This window comes from Manis pentadactyla, chromosome 1 (genome assembly GCF_030020395.1).
Source record: "Manis pentadactyla isolate mManPen7 chromosome 1, mManPen7.hap1, whole genome shotgun sequence".
NCBI lineage: Eukaryota > Metazoa > Chordata > Mammalia > Pholidota > Manidae > Manis > Manis pentadactyla.
Genome location: NC_080019.1, coordinates 169,234,914 through 169,258,205, shown reverse-complemented (window position 1 = coordinate 169,258,205; position 23,292 = coordinate 169,234,914). Strand labels below are relative to the sequence as shown.

Here is a 23,292-nt window from a genome sequence, read left to right as displayed (position 1 = left end):
TCTGTTTTCAGCATTGAGAATGCTAGAAGAAAAAGAGAACATGACAAGTTAATGGAAGAAGTAGAAGAAATAAAGGCTGGGAAGAGAGAGCAACTCAAAGCTTTGAGGAATGAATTTTGTAAATTACTAGAAATGAATGAAGAATTGCCAAAGCATATGCAGTTTAAACGGACAGTAAGCCTAGAACAAATTTGATCTTAAATTTTAACATATACTATTTTTGGGTCAAGACTACTATTTTGCCAACAACTAGGAACATTTAAACTCACCTTTAGGCTTCGCTTTATCTGGCCTGTCAGTGTGCCAGCAGCAATTAAAGTGTTGTACAACCTGACGCACAATTTGGTTTGGATACGGGTGAACCTCTTTACATAATATAAAGTTTATTTCTGTATTTAGCTCCTCATTTGTTTTATGTAACAACCTAAGATGTAAGTACAGGTTTGAATCTGGTTATCTTCCCTTACCATATGTAGCCAAGATATATAACTTTTGGATAGGTGTGTATATAATTTGATTCTCTGTGATCCTATTTCTATAATTCATCAGATCTATTGAAAAGATAGTACCTGGTTGATCCACAAAGTTTCTAAAATATGACTTAGTATAGTTGTAGTTACGGGGACAATCACTCAATTAAGCTAATTTTATATTAATTTTTGTGTGTGACTTATTGCAAAGCCTCATCTACCTGCTAGTGATTAATTTTTTTAAATTTTGTATTTCTTCCTAAATGGAATTTCTGTGAAGAGCCTAGTCAAATAAAAACCCAGAATTTCTCATGCTACTATACCTGTGGTTTGCTAAGTCCTGTAACTCTACAAGCACTTAGCCATTTTCACATGAGAAATGCTTTGGTGGAATTATAATGGTTAACTCACTGTATTGGTTAATAGACCAACTCAAAATGATTAAAAGATGTTTATGCTATTTTACTAAGAAAAAGGTTGACACAGAGTACAGATAACATAATTCAAAATAAACAACAACCAAAGGCAGGTTCTGTGGCTACGCATTTATATTCACCATTACTTAAAACACACGCACCTCTGGAAAGAATAATTACTACTTACAACTTAGTGTGAATGAAGCCCCTGATATTTTTCCAGGAGTGAAGGTCACAAACGTGAGGCCTCTAAGTCTCCTTACACGAAAAATGGCCCCCTTGGTGAAGGACATTCAGCCATGTTTGATGATGCCAAGAAGACACTGAAGATTTTGTTATCTTTCCTGGGGGCGGTCACGTGGGAGGGGACATTCAGCTAGTGATCACCTGTCATGAACTTCTACACTATGCCCAGAGGATTTGTGATAGTAGTGGCTTTGGGATGTGGGAGCATTAAAAAAAAAATTTGTACACTCTCCAAATATTCTGTCAGCATTCATTATTCTTACTCTGGGAGAAAATGCTTTAATATGCAACCTTATTTGCATTATTGTTAATTCTGAGAACTTTTCTGCATATTTTGTGGAAGTAAGATCAAAAGTATGCTATTTCTTTCTAGGATGGAGAGTTTATGATGTTTGGGAGAGAGTTATGATGCAACATAAAATTGAGTACAAAACTTAAAAATCTGTATCTATGTATGAAATAGGACTAATGAAGCACACTGATAAAAGTACCCATTTTGATGAGAAAATATACTTATTTGCAGGATTTTGGCATAGATTCCAAAATTCGTGCCGAGATTCACAGAAAAACAGCTTATAAAATTCAACAAGTGGAAAAGGAATTAGCTTGGGAAAAAGAGAAACATCAGCTTGGCCTAATGAAGCTACAGCATAGGTAGGATCCAAGTTTCCTAGAAGTTAGGGCTTTTGAGGGCATCTATTTGAATACAGTAGTTCACAGGGGCTTAATCAAAGCGGTCAGATAGGAGGTTTCCTGACATACCCACTAACTCAGTATCACAAGGAGCCCTCTGGTCCCTGCTACTGGTGTCTTCCTGAGGCTTCTGCTCACTCCTTCCTCATTTAAATCTGGGAAATTTATTTAACAACTGATTTTTTACAAGCCAAATTATGTAATGGGTATATATTTTTTGTTTTTGGTAATTCATTTTATATCTAGTTAATACATGAACATGTACATATTAAAAAATCAAAAATAGAACCAAAGGGCTTAAAATAATAGACAACCACTTCCTGTCCAATCCTTCTCATGCACCAATATGACTTCATAGAGGAAATTGCTTTTTTTGTCTTTTTGAGGTATAATTGACATATAGTAAAGTACATAAATCTTAATTGAACAGCTTGATAAATGTTTACATATATATAAACACATATATCCACCAACCAAATTAAGAATATTTATAGTACTCCAGAAAGTTCCTTCATGTCCCCTACCAGTAAATATCCACCCTCCAAAGACGAATGTTATCAGCATAGATTAGTTTTATCTGTTAACTTCATATAAATGGTATTTTACAGTATGAACTCTTTAGTATGTGGCTTCTTTTACTTAGCACCATGCTTACGATTATCCACATTGTTGCAGATAGCAGTAGTTCATTCTTTTTCATGGCTTTGTAATATTCTGTTAAGTGGTTATACTACCACCTATTTATCCATTCTACTGTTGATGTATTATTTATTTTCTGCCTTTCTTGTAGCTTTAGTCTCTATTTCTATATTGTAAATATTTGCCTTTATTATGCATGCAGTAAATGCTTTCTCTTAGTCTGCCATTTGCCTTAAACTTTGTTCATATTTTTCTAACCATGCAGAAGTTTGAAATTTTGATGTGCTCAAAACCATCCACATTTCCTTCATACTATCTGGGTCTCATGGAAAGACTAAAATTTAAAGAGTAAAACTCCATGGGTAAGAAGATAAAGGGAGTAAGTCTTACAGAGATGAGAAAGAGACTATGCTATGAGAGAAAAGGGAAAAGTAAAAGAAATAGTAAGCCATTTTGAAAGGATAATAAAATTAAAAGGATTGAGTTAGAAAAATAGTAAGAAAGGCAAACAAGTTAGGAATAATTGCTATATTCATAAATGAGTTAAATTATAAAATTAAAAGATGAGGGAATAATTATAGACCAGTACCAAAATACAGCAACAATTTTAACTGATGAAGAGCTTCTTCTCTGATCTGTATAAAGAAAGGTGAACTAGAGATTAGTATGAATTCCTGAGCTATTGGTAATTATGTACTTTTTTTAGTAGATGCAAATAGGGCAATATAATGCATATGACATATGAGATATATATTTATTCCACCTCTCTATTACCTCATTTTATTTATAGTTTTATACCTTTGTGATCTGAGAAGTTGGTTGGTAGAATTTCAATCTTTTTGAATTTACTGAGGTTCTTTTTGTGTCCTAGTATGTGGTCTATTCTGGAAAATGTTCCATGTGCACTTGAGAAGAATGTGTATCCTGCTGCTTTTGGGTGTAGAGTTCTGTAGATGTCTATTAGGTCCATCTGTTCTAGTGCGTTGTTCAGTGCCTCTGTGTCCTTACTTATTTTCTGTCTGGTGGATCTGTCCTTTGGAGTGAGTGGTGTGTTGAAGCGTCCTAAAATGAATGCATTGCATTGTATTTCTTCCTTTAATTCTGTTAGTATTTGTTTCACATATGTTGGTGCTCCTGTGTTGCGTCCATATATATTTATAATGGTTATACCCTCTTGTTAGACTGATCCCTTTATCATTATGTAATGTCCTTCTTTATCTCTTGTTACTTTCTTTGTTTTGAAGTCTATTTTGTCTGATATAAGTACTGCAACACCTGCTTTTTTCTCCCTATTGTTTGCAGGAAATATCTTTTTCCATTCCTTCACTTTTAGTCTGTGTATATCTTTGGGTTTAAAGTGAGTCTCTTGTAAGCAGCATATAGATGGGTCTTGCTTTTTTATCCATTCTATTACTCTGTGTCTTTTGATTGGTGCATTCAGTCCATTTACATTTAGGGTGATTATTGATAGATATGTACTTGTTGCCATTGTCTATTATCTCATATATATCGTGTAATATATACTTATATAATAGATAATCTAGGGAGACAATATATATTCTATAATGTGTAATATATAAGTAGATTATATTTTATATATGATTATAAAATATAATTATGAAATATATAATATAAAAATGTATATAATATATAGTATATATTTATATATCTCTATAATATGTCTGTATGTATGTAATATACATATGTTATATACATTATATATTACACATTACAAATATATATATCATATACATTTATTGTGTATTGTAATAAACATTTTGTGTACACTATATATCATATAGCTTATATATTATGTGCATATTTATACATAGATAATATATTTACTATAGAGATAGTAAATGTTATAAAATATAATATAATATAGAGAGATAATAGGTGGAGAGGTGGATTACATTTCCTCAGAGTTTGATATGATCCATTTATCATTAAACTTAAGTCTGCCTGAAAATTTTTCATTTTTTTTACATAATTGCAAGATACTATATTATGCTGACTAATAATGAGTTTTTTAGTATTTTTATTAGAAAGAAAATGCTACTTGTTCTTTAATCAAGTCCTCTCCAACTTCTATCACACCCTTGTTAGTATGTGTGTGGTTAAATTTTGAATCCAGCACAATATAATGGTATTATTTATAGGTATAGTATACTGTGGTCTTATTTTATTATTTAGTAGTCATGCATAATGATTAAAATGGTGCAATTAAATGATTGAAATGGTTACTATTGCAAATACTTGTTTTTTCAGATTTCGTGATTCATTGGAAAGTGATACTATCGTGGTTCATGCCATACAAAGTGACCACAAGATCTCCTCCTATAGGCTTGTGAAGCCTTCTCAGTACTCCAAGTCCAAACGGCCAAGCCAGTCAGATAGGAGACCAAGCAAACTGGAGAGGTTTGAAAAAGAAGGAGCTGGAAGAAAGGATAGCCTGAGAGATACAGGTAGCCTAAATGACAAGAAGGCTTTTAGATCCTTGCTCACTACAATTTCATACTGAATCGTCTTTTTGTGGGCAGGATCTCTGAATCCTTTTTGATGGCTTAGCTCAATGTCTTGTCTCCCTTCTTTTATTCCCTTAGAATAAAAAATTAAAATAGGAAGGGGTGTGTGGTATGGCTGAGAATAAAAGGCTATGTTTCTTCAGCAAATGTCCCACACCAGCTTTCTTCTTTGAGGCAGGCTGCTAAAGCAAATCCACCCTGGTTATGTGGCTGAAAGTGGATGGGTGCTCAGTGCAGCTGATTTCTTACTTCCTACATTCAACTATTCTTAAATCTAGGATCTCTCCTGTATTAGTTTCAAGGCAGTGTTTCTTCCCAGATTCTTGCACCCCACCTCACAGTATGGGGCTAGGACATGACATTCCAAACTATTTTCTGAGAGCACATGCTTCCAGCAGGAGGGGGAGCTGAAAATACAGATGTGAACATAGTGCCTCTAATCCTTGTAGTCTGCCTCTTGTAACTGCCCACAGGAAGACTCTGGCAACGGCTTGGAGAACCCACTCAAGAATAAATACAGGGCACTGCAGCCTGGCTAGCTCTGGGCGAGAGCCCACTTGGTACAGTACTGATGTTAATGCTGCCTCATCCTCTTCATTGAGAAACCTTTAATAGTTTTCTTTCTGCCTGTAGGAAACCACAATCCAAGCACTTAATCCTTCCACAACATATCCCTATTCTGTTCCTATTAATAGTGTGTTCTAATAATGCCTGATCCTCCCATACCCAAGGCTCCTGCTGGAGTGACCAATTCACTCTTCCCTCTGAATTCTACTGGTTCTTGGGGATCCAGATCAAATTACATTTTTGTTGTAAAGTTTTTCCATGACCACCCAGGCCACATTAAATTCTTCCTTTTTAGTGCTAGCATATATTTGACATGTGAAATATGAAATGCTGAGTTATAGCTATGTGGTCATCCCATATTATCATGTAACTTTTCTTCATGCATCTCAAAAGTGCATCTCACTATGTATGCAGCTAGAACATGAGTTGAGTAATTTGTGCTACTAGATACTTTTTAATTCATAAAGCCAATAATTTAAGAATCATACATTTGTGTTTCCGGCCAGTTTTTTAATCGGCCGCAGACCACTGCAGTTGTGTATGTCACCTAAAATTACACATGTCAGATTAAGACTCACTTGCTTTCACACTCCATCATCATATCACAAGCACTGCTTCTCAGATTCCCAATATATGTCAGTGGTCCATCATTATTTGTCTTGTTCTGCAGTTGTTTAATATATGTCATATATTGCCAACTTTTCAATAAGTTCCTTAAGAGCAAATATTGTAACTTAGATATCTTTATTTTGGTACTCTAAAATACTTGTTATGGGGTTGAATTTATGGTAGTTGTTTAATACTGTGATTTACAGATTCATTATATTCTCTGTTTTTTTTTTAATGTGGCAGGTTAAAAACAATATTTGAGAATTTCATTTTGATGTTTCAAAAAGATTGGAAAAAAATGTTGACTTTCCATACAGGTAGGAGTGTTGGCATGCCAGAAGAACCAATTATAGAAAAAGGGAAGAAATTTCGGCCTAAAACCCTAAGTGAAATTATGGTGGATAATCAAATTGAGAAAGCAAGGAAACTTAAATTAAAAGCAGAAAGGGCCCAACTTAAGATTCAACAGCGAAAAAAAGAATGGGAGGAACTGTAAGTTTTCTACGTAAACTCTTTCATTTTAATAAGAGTCTCAAAATATCACTTGAAATAGACACAGAGATGGAGATATTGAAGATACATCAGCTGAATCTTTCTGGGTAGTGATAATTTGGTAGAATTAATATGATCCTTAGAGTTTCCCATTCAGAAATTCCATTTTACTAATATACTCAGAATGATTTTTAAGGATTAAGAAATTCTTTTCTTTCCCAACATCTAGAAGATGTTCTTCTAACATCTTGTAGTTTTGACTTTCACTTTTAGGTCTTTAATTATCTGAAGCTGGCTTTAAAAAAATCTGGTATGGAGTACTTTTATTTAATAAGCACATCTTTTCATTTGTTTATTTGCCACCTGTATCTTTGGTGAAAGATCTCTTCATGTTTCTTGCCCATGTTCAAATAAGATTATTTTCTCTAGGGGGAAACATTATTTAAATGGTATAACTGTTCTTATCCTTTTATTTCAACCTATCTATATATACTGCTGTATTTGAAGTCAGTGTTTTATTGACAGCATATAGTTAGGTTATGTTTCTTAATCTACTTTGTTAATCTCAGTTCTTCAATTTATATATTTAGGTAATTTATAGTTAATGTAATTATTGATATTTAGGGCTTATATATGCTGTTTTATATTTTGTTGAATGTTTTTTCTGTTTTTGTTTTTCTTTGTTTCCTGTGGTTTACTTGATAAATTTGATTTGTGGCATATTTGATTAGTCTATAATGTTTTTGAGTGTATCATTTTGTATAGCTTTTTAAATGTTTGCTCTAAATATTACATTATGTATGCACAACTTACCACAGTCTACTGGAATTGACATTTTATTAGCTTGAATGAAGTGTAGACACCTTACCTGCCTCCATGTCCCTTTACCCTGTTTCTCATTTTTCCTGTTTATAATTGTATATTTACACATATTTTAGAACAATATCAGAGAGTGTTATAGTTTTTTCTTCACCCATCAAACATAACTTAGACAATAGAAGTAAAATATATTTGCCCATATTTTTACTATTAATATTTAATTTCTTCCTTCCTGATGTTCCAAGGTCTCTTCTATCATTTCATTTCCATTTAGAGAACTTCCTTTAGCCATTCTTTTATGGTAGGCATGCTGGTGACAAATTTTCTTAGTATCTTTCCTCTAAGAATGGTTTGGTTTCCCCTTCACTCCTAAAGGATATTCTTACTGTTCAAAGAATTTTGTGTTGACAGTTCTCTTTTTTTAGCATGTGAAAAATATTGTGCTTCCTCCTGCTGGCCTCATGGTTTCTATGTTCAATCTGCTACTATTCAAATTGTTTTCCTCCTATACATAAGGTGATATTTTTCTCTTGCTCCTTTCAAGATTTTTGTCTTTAGTTTTCAGAAGTTTGACTATGATGTCACTTGGCACGTTGGTGAATTTATCCTTCTTGGGATTTATTAAACTTCTTGAATCTGTATGCTTGTGTTTCTTGCCAAATTTGGGGAACTTTCAGCCATTATTTCTTATAGTTATTTTGAAGCCCTGTCCTCTTTCCTCTCCTTCTGGTACTCCAATGACAAAAATGTTAAATGCCTGAAGCTCTGTGTATTTTTGTTGTTGTCTTTTTTTCTTTGTTACTACTTTTTTCCCCTGTTGTTCAGATGGGGTAATATCTATTATTCTGTCTTCAAGTTCATTGATCTTTGCTCTGTCTAATCCATTCTGGTGTTGAGCCCATCCATTAAGTTTTGCTTTGGTTAATATATTTTTCAGTTGTAAACTTTCCATTTTGTTCTTTGTGTCTTCCATTTCCTTCTGAGACTTCCTATTTTTCATTTATTTCAAGCATCTTCCTAATTATTTGTTGAAGCTCTTTATGATGGCTGCTTTAAATCTTGTCAGATTATTCTGACATCTCTTTTATATTGTGGCTGGCATTGGCAATTGTCTTTTCTCATTAAGAAATGAGAGTGGAACTGAATGGACATTTTCTGAAGAAGATATACAGATGGCCAGTAGATATATTAAAGGGCTCAACATCACTAATCATAAGGAAATGCAAATGAAAACTTCAGTTCTAAGCTCACACTTGCTAGAATGGCTGTCATCAAAAGGACAAGAGATGAGAATTGTTGATAAAGACGTGAAGAGTAGGGAACTCTTTTGCAGTTTTGGTGGGAACATAAATCAGTATAGCCACTATGGAAAACAGTATGGAGATTTCTCAAAAATTAATAATAGAACTACCCTATGAGACAGCAATTCTACCTCTGGTTATTTATCCAAAGGAAATGAAATCACTATCTCAAAGAGATATCACCCCATGTTCATTGCAGCATTGTTTACAATAACCAAGACATGGAAACAACTTAAGCTTCTATCGGTGGATGAATAAAGTTGTTGTGATACATATATGAAATGGAATATTATTCATCCATGAAAGAAGGAAACCCTGTCATTTCTGACAACACAGATGGACCTTAAAGGCATTATACTAAATGAAACAAAAATTTATAACTGTGTGGTGATGGATTTGATTAAACTTATTGTGGTAAACATTTTGCCACATATATATTACCAAATCATTATGTTCTACACCTCAAATTAATACAATATTATATGTCAATTATATCTCAACAAATCTGTAAAAAAAATAAAACAGGCTTTTGATATTTTCCAAAAATATGTAATATTGCTGGATTTGACTTGCTAGGATTTTGTTAAGGACTTTTTTATCTTTTTAAATGAAGAATATTAGTCTCTTGTTTTATATTTATGTAGTATCTTTTCTGGGTTGTTATGATAATATTGGTTTCATAAAATGAGAAGTTTTCCTCCCTCTTCTGATTTCTGAAAGACTTTGCATAGGCTTGGCATTATTTCTTCCTTAAATATTGGACAGAATTTATAAATGAAGTCATCTAGACCTAGAGTGTTCTTTGGGAGACTTTTATAAATAAAAATTCAAATTTTTGATTGTTATAATGTTATTCAGATTTTCTATTTGTTCTTGGGTCAGTTTTGGTAATTTGTGTCTTTCAAGGAATTTGTGCATTTCGTCTAGATTATCAAATTTATTGGTATAAAATAGTTCATACTGCTTCCTTATTTTAATTTCTGTAGTATCTGTTTTTGTTTTCCCCTGCTTTATTCTGGATATTATTACTCTGTATCTTCTCTTTTTCTTGATCATTCCAGCAAGAGGCTTATCAATTTTATTGACCTTTTTAAGGAACTAGCTTTTGGTCATAGATATTTTAAAATGCTGTTTGTCTGCTTTCTATGTCATTGATTTCTATATAATTTCCTTCATCCTAGTTAATCTGGGTTTAATTAAGTCTCCTCTTGAGATTTAAGTTTTAAGTGTAAGTTTTCATTTTGCACTTTTCTTCTTTTCTAATAAGCACTTAAAGTACAAATTTCCCTAGGCCCTGAGTTGCATTTCACAAGTTTTGATGTATTTTTATTTTCATTCAGTCCAAAATACTTTTTAATGTCCCTTGTGATTACTGTCTTCACTTATGGTTTAAAGTATACTGTTTAGTTTCCAAATATTTTGGGGTTTTAAAAAATATTTTTGTACTTGATGTCTAATTTAATTTTTTGTGGTCATAGAAAATAGTCTGAATTATTTAAATTCTTTTAAATTTATTGGGAATTACATAGGCCTGCATATGTTATCTCAGTGAAAGTCCAGTGTGTACTTGAAAAAGAATGTGTATTCTTGCATTCTTGGGTATAGTGTTCTATAAATGTCAGGGCAAGGTGGTTGATAATATTGTCAAGATCTTATGTTTTTCCCACTTTGAAGGCATGACTCTTTTAGGGTGTCTACTGATGACCCTTCCATTTACTGAGGTCTCTCCAGCTGGTGGGATTGCACATGATTCCCAGCCAGATGCGAATTATGAAAATTATTTGTCTTACAGCTTCCCAATAATTGTACTTTCTCCAGATGTTGTTCTTTGCCTAACTTTTATGGTGTTTCACATTACACATCTACACATTAATACTCAGTCAAAACCCTGAGAGCCTTATATAGATTTCTGGAGGTATTTCTTTGTGTAGCTCTGATTTTCTTTTCCATGGAATTCTTACCACCTTGACCTTTCTGAACTCTGATCTCTCTCTCCTCTCTCATTGAGATCACTGGTCTAATATGTGGGATCCCAACCCTACTCCACATTCCAGTAATTTCCTTCATGCAGACACCAGGAGATAGTAAGGATTATTTTGTTTCACTTTTCTCATGAATCACAGCCCTGTGCTACCTATCATTCAATGTTTGAATATAGCTGTTTCATAATTTTTGTTCAGTTTTCTAGTTATTTATAGCATGAATATAATTCTGGGCCTTGTTTCTCCCTTGGCCAGAGCAGAATCAGAATTATCTTCTTTCTCTTTCTCTCTCCCTTTCTTTCCTGTTTTACTCACTTCCCTTTTCTTCCCTTCCTTTTTGTTCCCTTCCCTTTCTCTTTAAAATATGAACCTTCCTTTTAGTGCTATCATGCACAAAGCAATGATTGTCAATTAATACATTAGATGACATGTGTTTCCTCTGCTATTGCATGTTTGCTTTCCTAAAGGGCTGACTGAAAGCTGTATGTACATGTTCATGTTGACTGACAGGCTTCATTTTAAAGAATTAGTAGACTGAGGTCTCCCAGTGGAGATCCCTACAGCAGGTTGCCAACCCCGTATCCTAGATGCCTCAGTGGTTCCCAAGCAGAGAGGTCAGTTTCCATAGAGAGCAGTTCTTCAGTTTTAGCCTAAGTATAAAGGTTGGTACTGCTGTTTATGTGCAGAGATGAAAAAGCTGGGAGGGCCGTAATGGTTCAGGCATTCCTTTTCAATCACTTAATTAATTTTGCTAAATAATGTTTAGCATTCCATTCCGTGCTCCATACCTGCCCTCTCTGTGCTTGGAGTCTCCTAGGCACTCTACCAGGAAGACCATATCCAGTCCTTTTTTATAGTCTTGCCCTGGTGGTATTCTGGGCTTCAATTTTCTCTGGTATGCCTTATCCATTAAAACAATTTCATCTTTTCTCTGTCTTCTAGAAATCTATCCCTGCCATTGGTTTGCTCATGGCTTTCTATCCCATTCTCAGTTTTCCTAATGATTCATTCCCTTTAATACCCTTAGATCATCATTTCCATGGAATCTGGAGGCAGAGGGGGAAGCAAATACATATACTCAGGATAATCTTAACTAGATCCCTTTTTTGAAAATAACAATGACAAATTTTATGACAATTGCTTATGTCATAAGAAAAATTTAATTAACTTTTTAGTGATTGAAAAAAAACCTCACTCCAGCTTTATGGCTTAATTTCTTTTTTTTTTTTTTTTAGATAATTATTTTTTATTGAAGGGTAGTTGACGCACAGTATTACATTACATTAGTTTCAAGTGTACAACACAGTGATAAAACATTTATATACATAATTCTAGGTTCCAGCTATCACCCTACCAAGCTGTTACAATATCTTGACTATATTCCTTATGCTATACATTACATCCCAGTTACTTATTTATTTTACCATTGGAAGTCTGTACTTTTTTTTTTTTTTTTTTGTGAGGGCATCTCTCATATTTATTGATCAAATGGTTGTCAACAATAATAAAATTCTGTATAGGGGAGTCAATGCTCAATGCACAATCATTAACCCACACCAAGCCTAATTTTCGCCAGTCTCCAATCTTCTGAGACATAACAAACAAGTTCTTACATGGAGAACAAGTTCTTACATAATGAATAAGTTACATAGTGAACAGTACAAGGGCAGTCATCACAGAAACTTTCAGTTTTGCTCATGCATTATGAACTATAAACAGTTCCAATATGAATACTCATTTGGTTTTTATACTTGATTTATATGTGGATACCACATTTCTCTCTTTATTATTATTATTTTTAATAAAATGCTGAAGTGGTAGGTAGATACAAGATAAAGGTAGAAAACATAGTTTAGTGTTGTAAGAGAGCAAATGTAGATGATCAGGTGTGTGCCTGTAGACTATGTGTTAATCCAAGCTAGACCAGGGCAATAAAACATCCACATATGCAGAAGATTTCTCTCAGAACAGGGGGGTGAGGTTCTAAGCCTCACCTCTGTTGATCCCCAATTTCTCACCTGATGGCCCCCCTGCGACTGTGCCTGTCTTAGGTTGTTCCTCCCTTGAGGAATCTTACCCGTCTCTGGCTAACCAGTCATCTTCCGGGGCCATACAGGGAAATGTAAAGTTGGTAAGTGAGAGAGAAGCCTTATTGTTTGAAATGGTTAGCTTTTTATTTCTTTGCATATTTATGCCCTGTAGCTTCTATGCCCAGCATTTGTCTTGAGGTATCTTTACCACTTGGAAGAATTATGATACTCGGTAAATTTGATATGAGGCACGAATTCTATTTAAGGGTTGTAATTAGGAAGGAAGAAGAAAAGCTATAGAAGTAGCAGGCAGCAGAAAACATGGGAAGATTGATTATTTCTTTGACATATCTTCTTGTAGAGTAACTTCAGCATGTGTAGGTTTTAAGCTACTACTTAAATTGCGCACACACATTAACATAATAGGAGTATAGTTACATAACCAAAGCATATCTGTAATTACCAGCCATCTCCAGTGAAACCAAGAAAACCAGTTAGGCACCTTAGGCATTTGTGAAAACTTATCTATGATATGGTGGATATTGTCCAACTGAACTTGAACGGTCTGAGAGAAATCAGACAAATTAAAACAACCCATTCCTGGGGAATGTTCACATCCCTTATGTTCTTTTAACAGTAAATAGTCTGTAGTTGTAAGATTTTGGAGCACTACAATTTGCACTTCTCCTAATTCTTGGTTGAGTTCCAACAGCATAGATCCAGTCAAATTTGTTGTTTTACTGTATGCACAGGCCAGCTTAGATATCTCCTTCATTCCCATGGCAAGTCCAGGAGCTGGTGGGATGAGTGCATCTACAGCTGTAGCAGTGCGTGGATCTTTGTTGGGGTTTTTTGATGATCATCTTCTGGCATGAGTCTTCCAGAGAGTGCTGATGTTGGAAGTTCTTTTTCATATCGTATCTTAGTTCATTTTCGGGGTAGCCCAATTAGGCTTTGATCCTCTGTATAAACACAAACAGACCCTTTGCCTACACTTTTATATGCCCTTTATACCCTTGTGTAGAACTCATTGGAGGTTACCACACAGGAACTACCCTTTTTTTTGTTTTGTTTTGTTTTGTTTTTGGTATCACTAATCTACACTTACATGACGAATATTATGTTTACTAGGCTCTCCCCTATACCAGGTCTCCCCTATAAACCCCTTTACAGTCACTGTCCATCAGCATAGCAAAATGTTGTAGAATCACTACTTGCCTTCTCTGTGTTGTACAGCCCTCCCTTTTCTCCTACCCCCCCCCCATGGATGTTAATCTTAATACCCCCCTACTTCTCCCCCCCTTATCCCTCCCTACCCACCCATCCTCCCCGGTCCCTTTCCCTTTGGTACCTGTTAGTCCATTCTTGAGTTCTGTGATTCTGGTGCTGTTTTGTTCCTTCAGTTTTTCCTTTGTTCTTATATTCCACAGATAAGTGAAATCATTTGGTATTTCCCTTTCTCCGCTTGGCTTGTTTCACTGAGCATAATACCCTCCAGCTCCATCCATGTTGCTGCAAATGATTGGATTTGCCCTTTTCTTATGGCTGAGTAGTATTCCATTGTGTATATGTACCACATCTTCTTTATCCATTCATCTATCGATGGACATTTAGGTTGCTTCCAATTCTTGGCTATTGCAAATAGTGCTGCGATAAACATAGGGGTGCACTGATCTTTCTCATACTTGATTGCTGCATTCTTAGGGTAAATTCCTAGGAGTGCAATTCCTGGGTCAAATGGTAAGTCTGTTTTGAGCATTTTGATGTACCTCCATACTGCTTTCCACAGTGGTTGAACTAACTTACATTCCCACCAGCAGTGTAGGAGGGTTCCCCTTTCTCCACAGCCTCGCCAACATTTGTTGTTGTTTGTCTTTTGGATGGCAGCCATCCTTACTGGTGTGAGGTGATACCTCATTGTACTTTTAATTTGCATTTCTCTGATAATTAGCGATGTGGAGCATCTTTTCATGTGTCTGTTGGCCATCTGTATTTCTTTTTTGGAGAACTGTCTGTTCAGTTCCTCTGCCCATTTTTTAATTGGGTTATTTGTTTTTTGTTTGTTGAGGCGTGTGAGCTCTTTATATATTCTGGACGTCAAGCCTTTATCGGATGTGTCATTTTCAAATATATTCTCCCATACTGTAGGGATCCTTTTTGTTCTATTGATGGTGTCTTTTGCTGTACAGAAGCTTTTCAGCTTAATATAGTCCCACTTACTCATTTTTGCTGTTGTTTTCCTTGCCCGGGGAAATATGTTCAAGAAGAGGTCACTCATGTTTATGTCTAAGAGGTTTTTGCCTATGTTTTCTTCCAAGAGTTTAATGGTTTCATGGCTTACATTCAGGTCTTTGATCCATTTTGAGTTTACTTTTGTATATGGGGTTAGACAATGGTCCAGTTTCATTCTCCTACATGTAGCTGTCCAGTTTTGCCAGCACCACCTGTTGAAGAGACTGTCATTTCGCCATTGTATGTCCATGGCTCCTTTATCAAATATTAATTGACCATATATGTCTGGGTTAATGTCTGGATTCTCTAGTCTGTTCCATTGGTCTGTGGCTCTGCTCTTGTGTCAGTACCAAATTGTCTTGATTACTGTGGCTTTATAGTAGAGCTTGAAGTTGGGGAGTGAGATCCCCCCTACTTTATTCTTCTTTCTCAGGATTGCTTTGGCTATTCGGGTTCTTTGGTGTTTCCATATGAATTTTTGAATTATTTGTTCCAGTTCATTGAAGAATGTTGCTGGTAGTTTCATAGGGATTGCATCAAATCTGTATATTGCTTTGGGCAGGATGGCCATTTTGACGATATTAATTCTTCCTAGCCACGAGCATGGGATGAGTTTCCATCTGTTAGTGTCCCCTTTAATTTCTCTTAAGAGTGACTTGTAGTTTTCAGAGTATAAGTCTTTCACTTCCTTGGTTAGGTTTATTCCTAGGTATTTTATTTTCTTTGATGCAATTGTGAATGGAGTTGTTTTCCTGATTTCTCTTTCTGTTGGTTCATTGTTAGTATATAGGAAAGCCACAGATTTCTGTGTGTTGATTTTGTATCCTGCAACTTTGCTGTATTCCGATATCAGTTCTAGTAGTTTTGGGGTGGAGTCTTTAGGGTTTTTTATGTACAGTATCATGTCATCTGCAAATAGTGACAGTTTAACTTCTTCTTTACCAATCTGGATTCCTTGTATTTCTTTGTTTTGTCTGATTGCCGTGGCTAGGAATGGCTTAATTTCTATTGAGGAAATAAATAACAATGTGAGTGTAAATTACTTAGAAGTGAACCAAAGTCTAAGAAGGATTCAGATTATTTCAGCACTGCCTGGTGATTGATTGCTTTTTATTTACTTTTCTTATTTTGTATGGGATGCTTTAAAAATACAGACTGACCTTGGCTTACAACAGTTCGACTTATGATTTTTTGATTTTGCAATGGTGCAAAAGCAATATGCATTCAGTAGGAACTATGTTTTGAATTTTGAATTTTGATATTTTCTTGGGCTAGCAGTATTCAGTACCAGACTCTCTCATGATGCTGGGCAGTGGTAGTGAGCCACAGCTCCCAGTCAGCCACATGATCACAAAGATAAACAGCTGTTACACTTACAACCATTCTGTACCTATATAACCATTCTGTTTTGCACTTTCAGTATGGTATGGAATAAATTACATGGGGTAGTCAACACTTTATTAAAAAACAGGCTTTGTGTTAGGTAATTCTGTCCAACTATAGGCTGATGTAAGTGTTCCAAGCATATTTAAGGTAGACTAGGTTATTAAGCTGTGATGTTCAGTAGGTTCACTGTATTAAATGCACTTTCAACCTATGATATTGACACCTTATGATGGGTTTTTTGGGATGGTCCATAATCAAGGAATATTTGTAGTACTTAGCTTAAGAAAAAGGCTTGGGTTCTATAAAGTGTCACAGACTCAATTATACTTTTGCTCCATGATTGCATTTGATTAGGTACATGTACTAGACAAATTAGTTTATTGTTCTATTTGTGGGTGGGTTGCCTGTTTTTCTGATAGGTACAAGAGTAAACCTGATGATGACTATGAAGATCCCAAATATGTTCAAGCCATTAAAGAGGCCCAGTTATGTATGGGAGACTTCAATCTGAAGACAGCCCCAGACTACAAGATACCTGAGCACATGAGAATAAACGCTGCCAAGAAGGAAGAGGAACTGGAACACCTAGACACTCTGGTACTTACCCATGACTTTCATGACAATGAGGCACCCTGGGTTTTTAATTCTGCTAAAACCACCCATTTCCTTAACTCATCTATAAGGGCATATGGTCATAGAACTTTGGAACTGGAAAAGACCTTCATGAATGTCTAGAATCATGCCCCTTTTTTTACAGATGGAGAAACTGAGGCCTAGGGAGGACAAGAGGTTTGTCAATGAATATTTAGCTAATATGGCAGAAGCAGCCTTCTGATTAATTACGTAGCTCGGCACCAGTTTTGTGGGTGACAGCATTATGTTTTATAGTCTTTGAACCTCTGAAACTCAAACACATCCTCATCAGATACAGTTTTTAGCTGCCACGGGTGGCAAAGGCTTAGGAAAAAGGCCATTGCTTAGCTTTTCTTTGTGGGACTTTCAAAGTTGTTTTTTTTAAATGAAGTATTGTTGATGTACAATCTTTTGTTAGTTACAAATATACATTACAGTGGTTCCACAGTTACTCAAATTATTTAATCCACACCCCCACTAGTGCAGTTACTACCTGTCAATATAGGAAGATGTTACAGAACCTTTGGCTATATTCTGCATGCTGTACTACTATCCCCATGACCGACTTATATTATGATTGAGAATTTTTGTACCCCTTTACTCCCTCACCCCACCCGCCCATCCCAACCCCTCCCCCGTGGGAACCACCAGTCTCTTCTCAGTGTCTATGAGTCTACTGCTATTTTGTTCATTTGGTTTTGATTTGTTTTTATATTCCACAAATAAGTGAAATCATATGGTATTTGTCTTTCTTTGCCTGGCTTATTTCACTTAACATAATACCCTCTAGATCTATCCATGTTGTTATAAGTGGCAGGATTTCTTTTTTATGGCTGAATAATATTCCATTTGTAATGTACTATATATTCTTTAATCATTCAGTCCATCCATTGATGGACTTAAGTTGCTTCCATATCTTCGCTATTGTAAATAATGCAGTGATAAACTATAGGTTTGTGTGTATCTTTTTGAATCAGGGATTTGTTTTCTTTGGGTAAATTCCTAGAAGTGGAATTACTGGGTTGAATAGTATTTCTAATTTTAGTTTTTGAGGAATCTCCATACTGCTTTTCACAGTGGCTGTACCAATTTACATTCCCACCAAAGTTGTTGGAGGGTTCCCATTTCTCCAGATCCTCTCTAGCACTTGTTATTTCTTCTCTTTTGCATAGTGGCTGTACTAACTGGTGTGAGGTGATATCTCATTGTAGTTTTGATTTGCATTTCCCTGATGATTAATGATGTGGAGCATCTTTCCAAGTGCTGTTGGCCATCTGTATTTCTTCTTTGGAGAAATGTCAGCACCTCTGCCCATTTTTTAACCGGGTTATTTGTTTTGAAACGTGTGAGTTCATTATATATTTGAATCCAATAACCCCTTATTGGATAAATTGTTTGTGAATATATTCTGCCATACTGTAGGTTGCCTTTTTATTCTGCTGATGATGTCTTTTGCTGTACATGGCTTTTTAATTTGATGTAGTCCCACTTGTTCACTTTTGATTTTGTTTCCCTTGCCTGAGGAGATGTGTCCAGGAAAAAATTGTTCACACTTATGTTCAAGAAATTTTTGCCTATGTTTTCTTCTAAGAGTTGTATGATTTCATGTCTTATATTTAGGTCTTTAATCCATTTTGAGTTTACTTTTATGTATGGAGTTAGGCTGCAATCCAGTTTCATTCTCTTGCATGTAGCTGTCCAGTTTTCCCAACACTAGTTACTGAAGAGGCTGTCTTTTCCCCACTGTATATTAATGGCTCCTTTTTCATATATTAACTGAGGACTTCCAAAGTTTTGTAGGTGACTCAATACTAACTAATTAATATATTCATTTTTGATTCTCTCTTCATTCTTCCAAACTGACTGATTCCAATCATCCTGATTTCTCATCCCCATTTTCTTACCAAATTCTCCACTCCCTGTCATAGGAATTCCTTAATTCAAATTGACAAATGACCTTTTGCATTTAGAGTCTCAGAAGGCATCTAAGCTATCATTTTTAGGAGAATTCAGTACATGGCTACCTAGTATGCCTATGCAGATTGCATTTGAAGGCATCACACAGGTACAGTATATTTGAATATTTTATAATATTCTGACAAAGTGCTTTAAGAAAAGGATCTTTTTCCATTCCAGCAAAGGTGCTCTCTATGCCAGCAGTACTAGGCTCCTGCTATGGCAATTCATATGCACAAACAAAATTTTATAGCTCAAAATGATGCCTTTCTGTTTAAATAGACATTTTGAACATTTTATTAGTGACCACTTGGATTGCTTTTCTAGCTGTTCATCTAAGGTAAGTCTTGTTACATCTATCATGCTCCATCCATCACAGAAATATTCTTTTGACCATAATGTGTCATCAAACCTGAAATTTCACAGTGTAGCTAGAGATGATGGACAGGTGTTATGTCTTGAACTGAATTATGTTACAATTGAACTGAAATCTATTTTATTAAAATGACAGCATAAAATAATGTACAGCACACTATTCTACAAGTTGGAAGATAGAGTTCTCTTACCATCTCTGCAACTTAGTAGCCATGCGAACTTTGTTATCTCCTAAGGCTCAGTTATATCATGTGTAAAAGGGTATTAATACCAATTAACAATAAGACATGTCTAGTCTACCTCATAGGGTTAATGTAATGGTCAAAGTCAATAAATGGTCAGTGTTGTAACGTTAAGTTAAAAATCATGAAAGTGTCAAGCATTTTAGAAATGGTGTATTATACACTTCCTGTCCTGTGGTGGTGTTTAGGTATGTGTAATATTCGGAAGACTAGAAAGGGCTGGTATGTAAAGAGAGTTTTTCAAAGAGGTTTGCCTTATAGCCATTAAACTGGTTTGGATTTGTTTTTTTAAGCTTAATTCCCAATCTTCCAGATACCCTAGAAATGGTCCCCCTATTCACCCAAGTGCTTGAGTTTAAACCTTAGTGCTGTAAAGGTTTGTCCTTAAGTATGTAAAGCATCTCCTTTATTTTGTTAGAGTGTTTTTGCCTCATAGATAGTAAATACCTAGGTAAGTTTTGTAAGACTGTCTGGAGAAGTGCCTTTTGATCTTTTTTTTTTAACTTGTGTATTTATGCAAAGTAACTCTTAATAGTCTTTGGACTATCTAGTCGCCTAATTGCACATAGGAGTAGGGCTGTGTGTGCCCATAGGTTCTGGTAAGGCATTTAGGAAACATAGACCAGTGTGAGAGGGCATAGTGGGCCCACATGGTACCTGTGGTTGGAGGCAGGGGGCACAGCTTGGCTCAGATAAATGGAGAAGGAGCTAAAGAAGTGTCCTGCAATTTCTTGGTGTGACATGATACTGAAATTCAGGATCATGACCTTGCCTGTATGAAGAGTAAAAATGATAATGTGGCCAAAATACAGAAAGAAAAATAGGCTAACGTGTAGTTTGGCCCTAGGCAGGTGACCCTAAGTGAGTCAAAGCCAATGGGATTTGAGTTTACATCAGGGAAGGGCAGTTACTTGTGCACTCCTGACCAAAGTCTGACCTTCCCCTCCCTGGGATCTGGCTGGGTACAAGGCTTCAGGAAGGACTTCCACTGGGTGGTGGGAGAAGGCTGAGGAACTCAGCCAGCTAAGGGATACAAGAGGTCACATCCAGACTCTCTCCCTCTTTTGGAGAGGCTAAATGGGAAGAAGCAAGAGAAAAGAGTAACTTAGTAGTGAATTGGAATGATCAGACAAATTTTTATCTTGAATTTTTGCTAGCATACCAGTCAAAGGACAAAAGCAAATTTTGAACTGTCTTTTGTGAGGGCATTATCATTTGTTTCCTTCCTGTTGTTTTCATTAGACCCATTCAAAGAAAAGTCACATGAACAAGTGCATTCTGTCTCTTCGAGACCTTAAAATGGCTGTTGTTGAGGAAATACAGTGCCTGGTACAAGAACTGAAGAACATTCAGTTGACTCTGCCCATTTCCAAGCATGTTCCCATCCCCCAGATCCCTCAGATACACCCAGAAGAAATTCCAGAGAAGAGGTTTCAGTACGATGAGGAAACTCTCCTGGCTTTTAGGCGACAACAGATGAAAAGTGAGGATGAAAAGGCTCCCCATGTGGAACAGGTGGGATCTTCAGGCTTAGGTGGAGGATTCCTCAGACTCTCTTCTGGAAAGGATGGGGATTTGACAGCACGAGATTCATTGTCTAGATCATCAAAGGCATGCACATTCAGTCTAGATACTCCAAAGTTCACGAAATTTGAAAAAGCAGAACCAACTGATGTGGAACTGGAGATTATGAAGAGAGATGAGATTAAACACCTGTACACGCAACAGTATTTGATCAGCAGGGTAAGGGGGGACTGCCTACTGAGGGCTGGAAGAGAGGAGGGCAGGGAAGAACTAGGTCTAATTTCTAACTTATTTAAAATTTCTCTGCATTAACCTTCTCCAAATCTCAACCAGTCTTCAACTCACTGATGACTTGGCTTCCTCCCCAGCCCTGGTCTCCTGAAAAATCATTGCACTCTGCCCTGAACTTTGCAGCTTTATAACTGTTTTTCTTTTTGGAGAGCTAAGAATTAAGGGCAAATTCATGTCAACTGGCATATAGCTGAAGTCATAGTCAAGAGCAAGTGATGGAGAAGCTTTCAGATGATGGGTGGAACATAATTAAAAATCTTTCAGAGAGAATGGGGCACCCTCTGCTTTTTACACCCTCCTCTTTTTCTAAGGTGTGATTTGTTCCAATAGTTAGTGTTCATGGTGATGACTGGTTTCAAAATTATTTGTGGAGCTGGAATGGCCTATTTTTATTTCTAGGAAAATCAGGACAAGGCTGGGGCCAATTGTGCAGTAGGTGGCTCCAATTGTGGAAAGAAATTGATCTTTCCTGGATAGATAACTTCCTGCTGCCAGCCATATAGAGTCCCCTTCCTCCCTGTGTCTTTTCCAGCTCTACCTGTGAAGACATGACCTAGAGCTTCCAATCTCACCCTTCATGCCTTCTCTGTGCTTCATCCAGCCCTATTTTCTCACTCTTCCTGCTTCTCTCCACTCCCTTCTCCGCTGTCATTCTGAGTTTTATGTCTCTGCTCTTTCCTTTGCTATTTCCTCCCACTGCAAGGACTTCCTTCCAAGCCTGAGTAATCATTCAAAACTCAGTCCAATTCCAAACTCTCTCCAGAACCTTCTACGCACATTATATATTCTCCTTTTTTCTAAACTTCAGTTGTACCTATAATCAGCACGTCATGTTTTGCATTTATTTTTCTTGTTTAATGTGTGTGAGTTTTGTCTTGCAAATTAAATTACACAGTTCTTGAGGGAAAGGTCACATACACCTCTTCTGACTCCTCCACAGTGTTTAGGACAATGCCAGACATATAGTAGATATTCAGTAAAAAGTTTTGATTGATTTGATTTCAACTAATTAATTTTATTGGACAGTCAATGCACAGAGGAAGTGCTAGCTAGTAGGGATGCAACAATATCCAAACTAGACTGATTCTCTAACTTCATAAAATTTTCTGGCTATCAAGGGCAAGTAAGAATTGAGTACGTGTAACCCTTGTAGATTTGCCCACCTTTATGGTACAGTTTCAGAATGGTATTGCTCTAAAGAAAATATAGTCCTGCCTTCAAAGATATTTTAAAATAATGCAAATTTGTTGAACAAACATTAAAGGAGGGCCCACTTAGTCTGTAGACATCCATAGTTAAAAGCTTAATTTTTTCTTTTCTTTATGTGCATTTTCTTTTAGCTCTGAAAATCTCTAGCACTTTCACTGCCCCAAACCCACAGATCTCTTCCTCATTCTCAGCCTCAGCTGAGCCTCCACCTATTACAGGCTTTTAACAGTTGAGGCTTTCCATCACATACATATATGAATTGATTTATATGAACAAACACATACACACAGATATAATTCCCCATCTATAATAAGGGCATAATGAGAAAATGCTTTTACCCAAACAAATTATTATTGTTAGTTAGTTTTGAAAATATAGTCATCTATTTTTAACTTCTAACATCTAACATCCTCAAATCTTTTTTCTTCCTCAGATCAAAGAACTGATTGTCACTTTTGATGCAGAACTTCGTCTTCTGAGACATCAGAAACTGAAACTGGATACGCAGATGAAATTATCTGACCTGCACCATGTCACCTTATTTCAAGAAATGCTTCTCCTCAAGAACTTTGAAAAACAGGAGAACATACTTCAAGAGCGTGTTAATTTGTTAGATGAAGAGCAACAGGACCTACAGGTATGAACAGGAAGGAAA

At 35.9% G+C, this 23,292-nt stretch overlaps 1 protein-coding gene across 3 annotated transcripts in view; it reads left to right on the top strand.

The window, feature by feature from the left end:
• Window positions 1-23,292, top strand: part of CFAP44 (cilia and flagella associated protein 44) — a 98,881-nt gene that overhangs the window by 51,092 nt on the left and 24,497 nt on the right. For all 3 annotated transcript variants that reach the window (XM_057502638.1, XM_057502641.1, XM_057502629.1), the window contains 7 exons: window positions 12-174; window positions 1,656-1,786; window positions 4,733-4,929; window positions 6,483-6,657; window positions 16,827-17,004; window positions 20,856-21,356; window positions 23,071-23,274. In XM_057502638.1, the coding sequence (XP_057358621.1) occupies window positions 12-174; window positions 1,656-1,786; window positions 4,733-4,929; window positions 6,483-6,657; window positions 16,827-17,004; window positions 20,856-21,356; window positions 23,071-23,274 (1,549 nt within the window). The remainder of the gene's footprint in view (window positions 1-11; window positions 175-1,655; window positions 1,787-4,732; window positions 4,930-6,482; window positions 6,658-16,826; window positions 17,005-20,855; window positions 21,357-23,070; window positions 23,275-23,292) is intronic.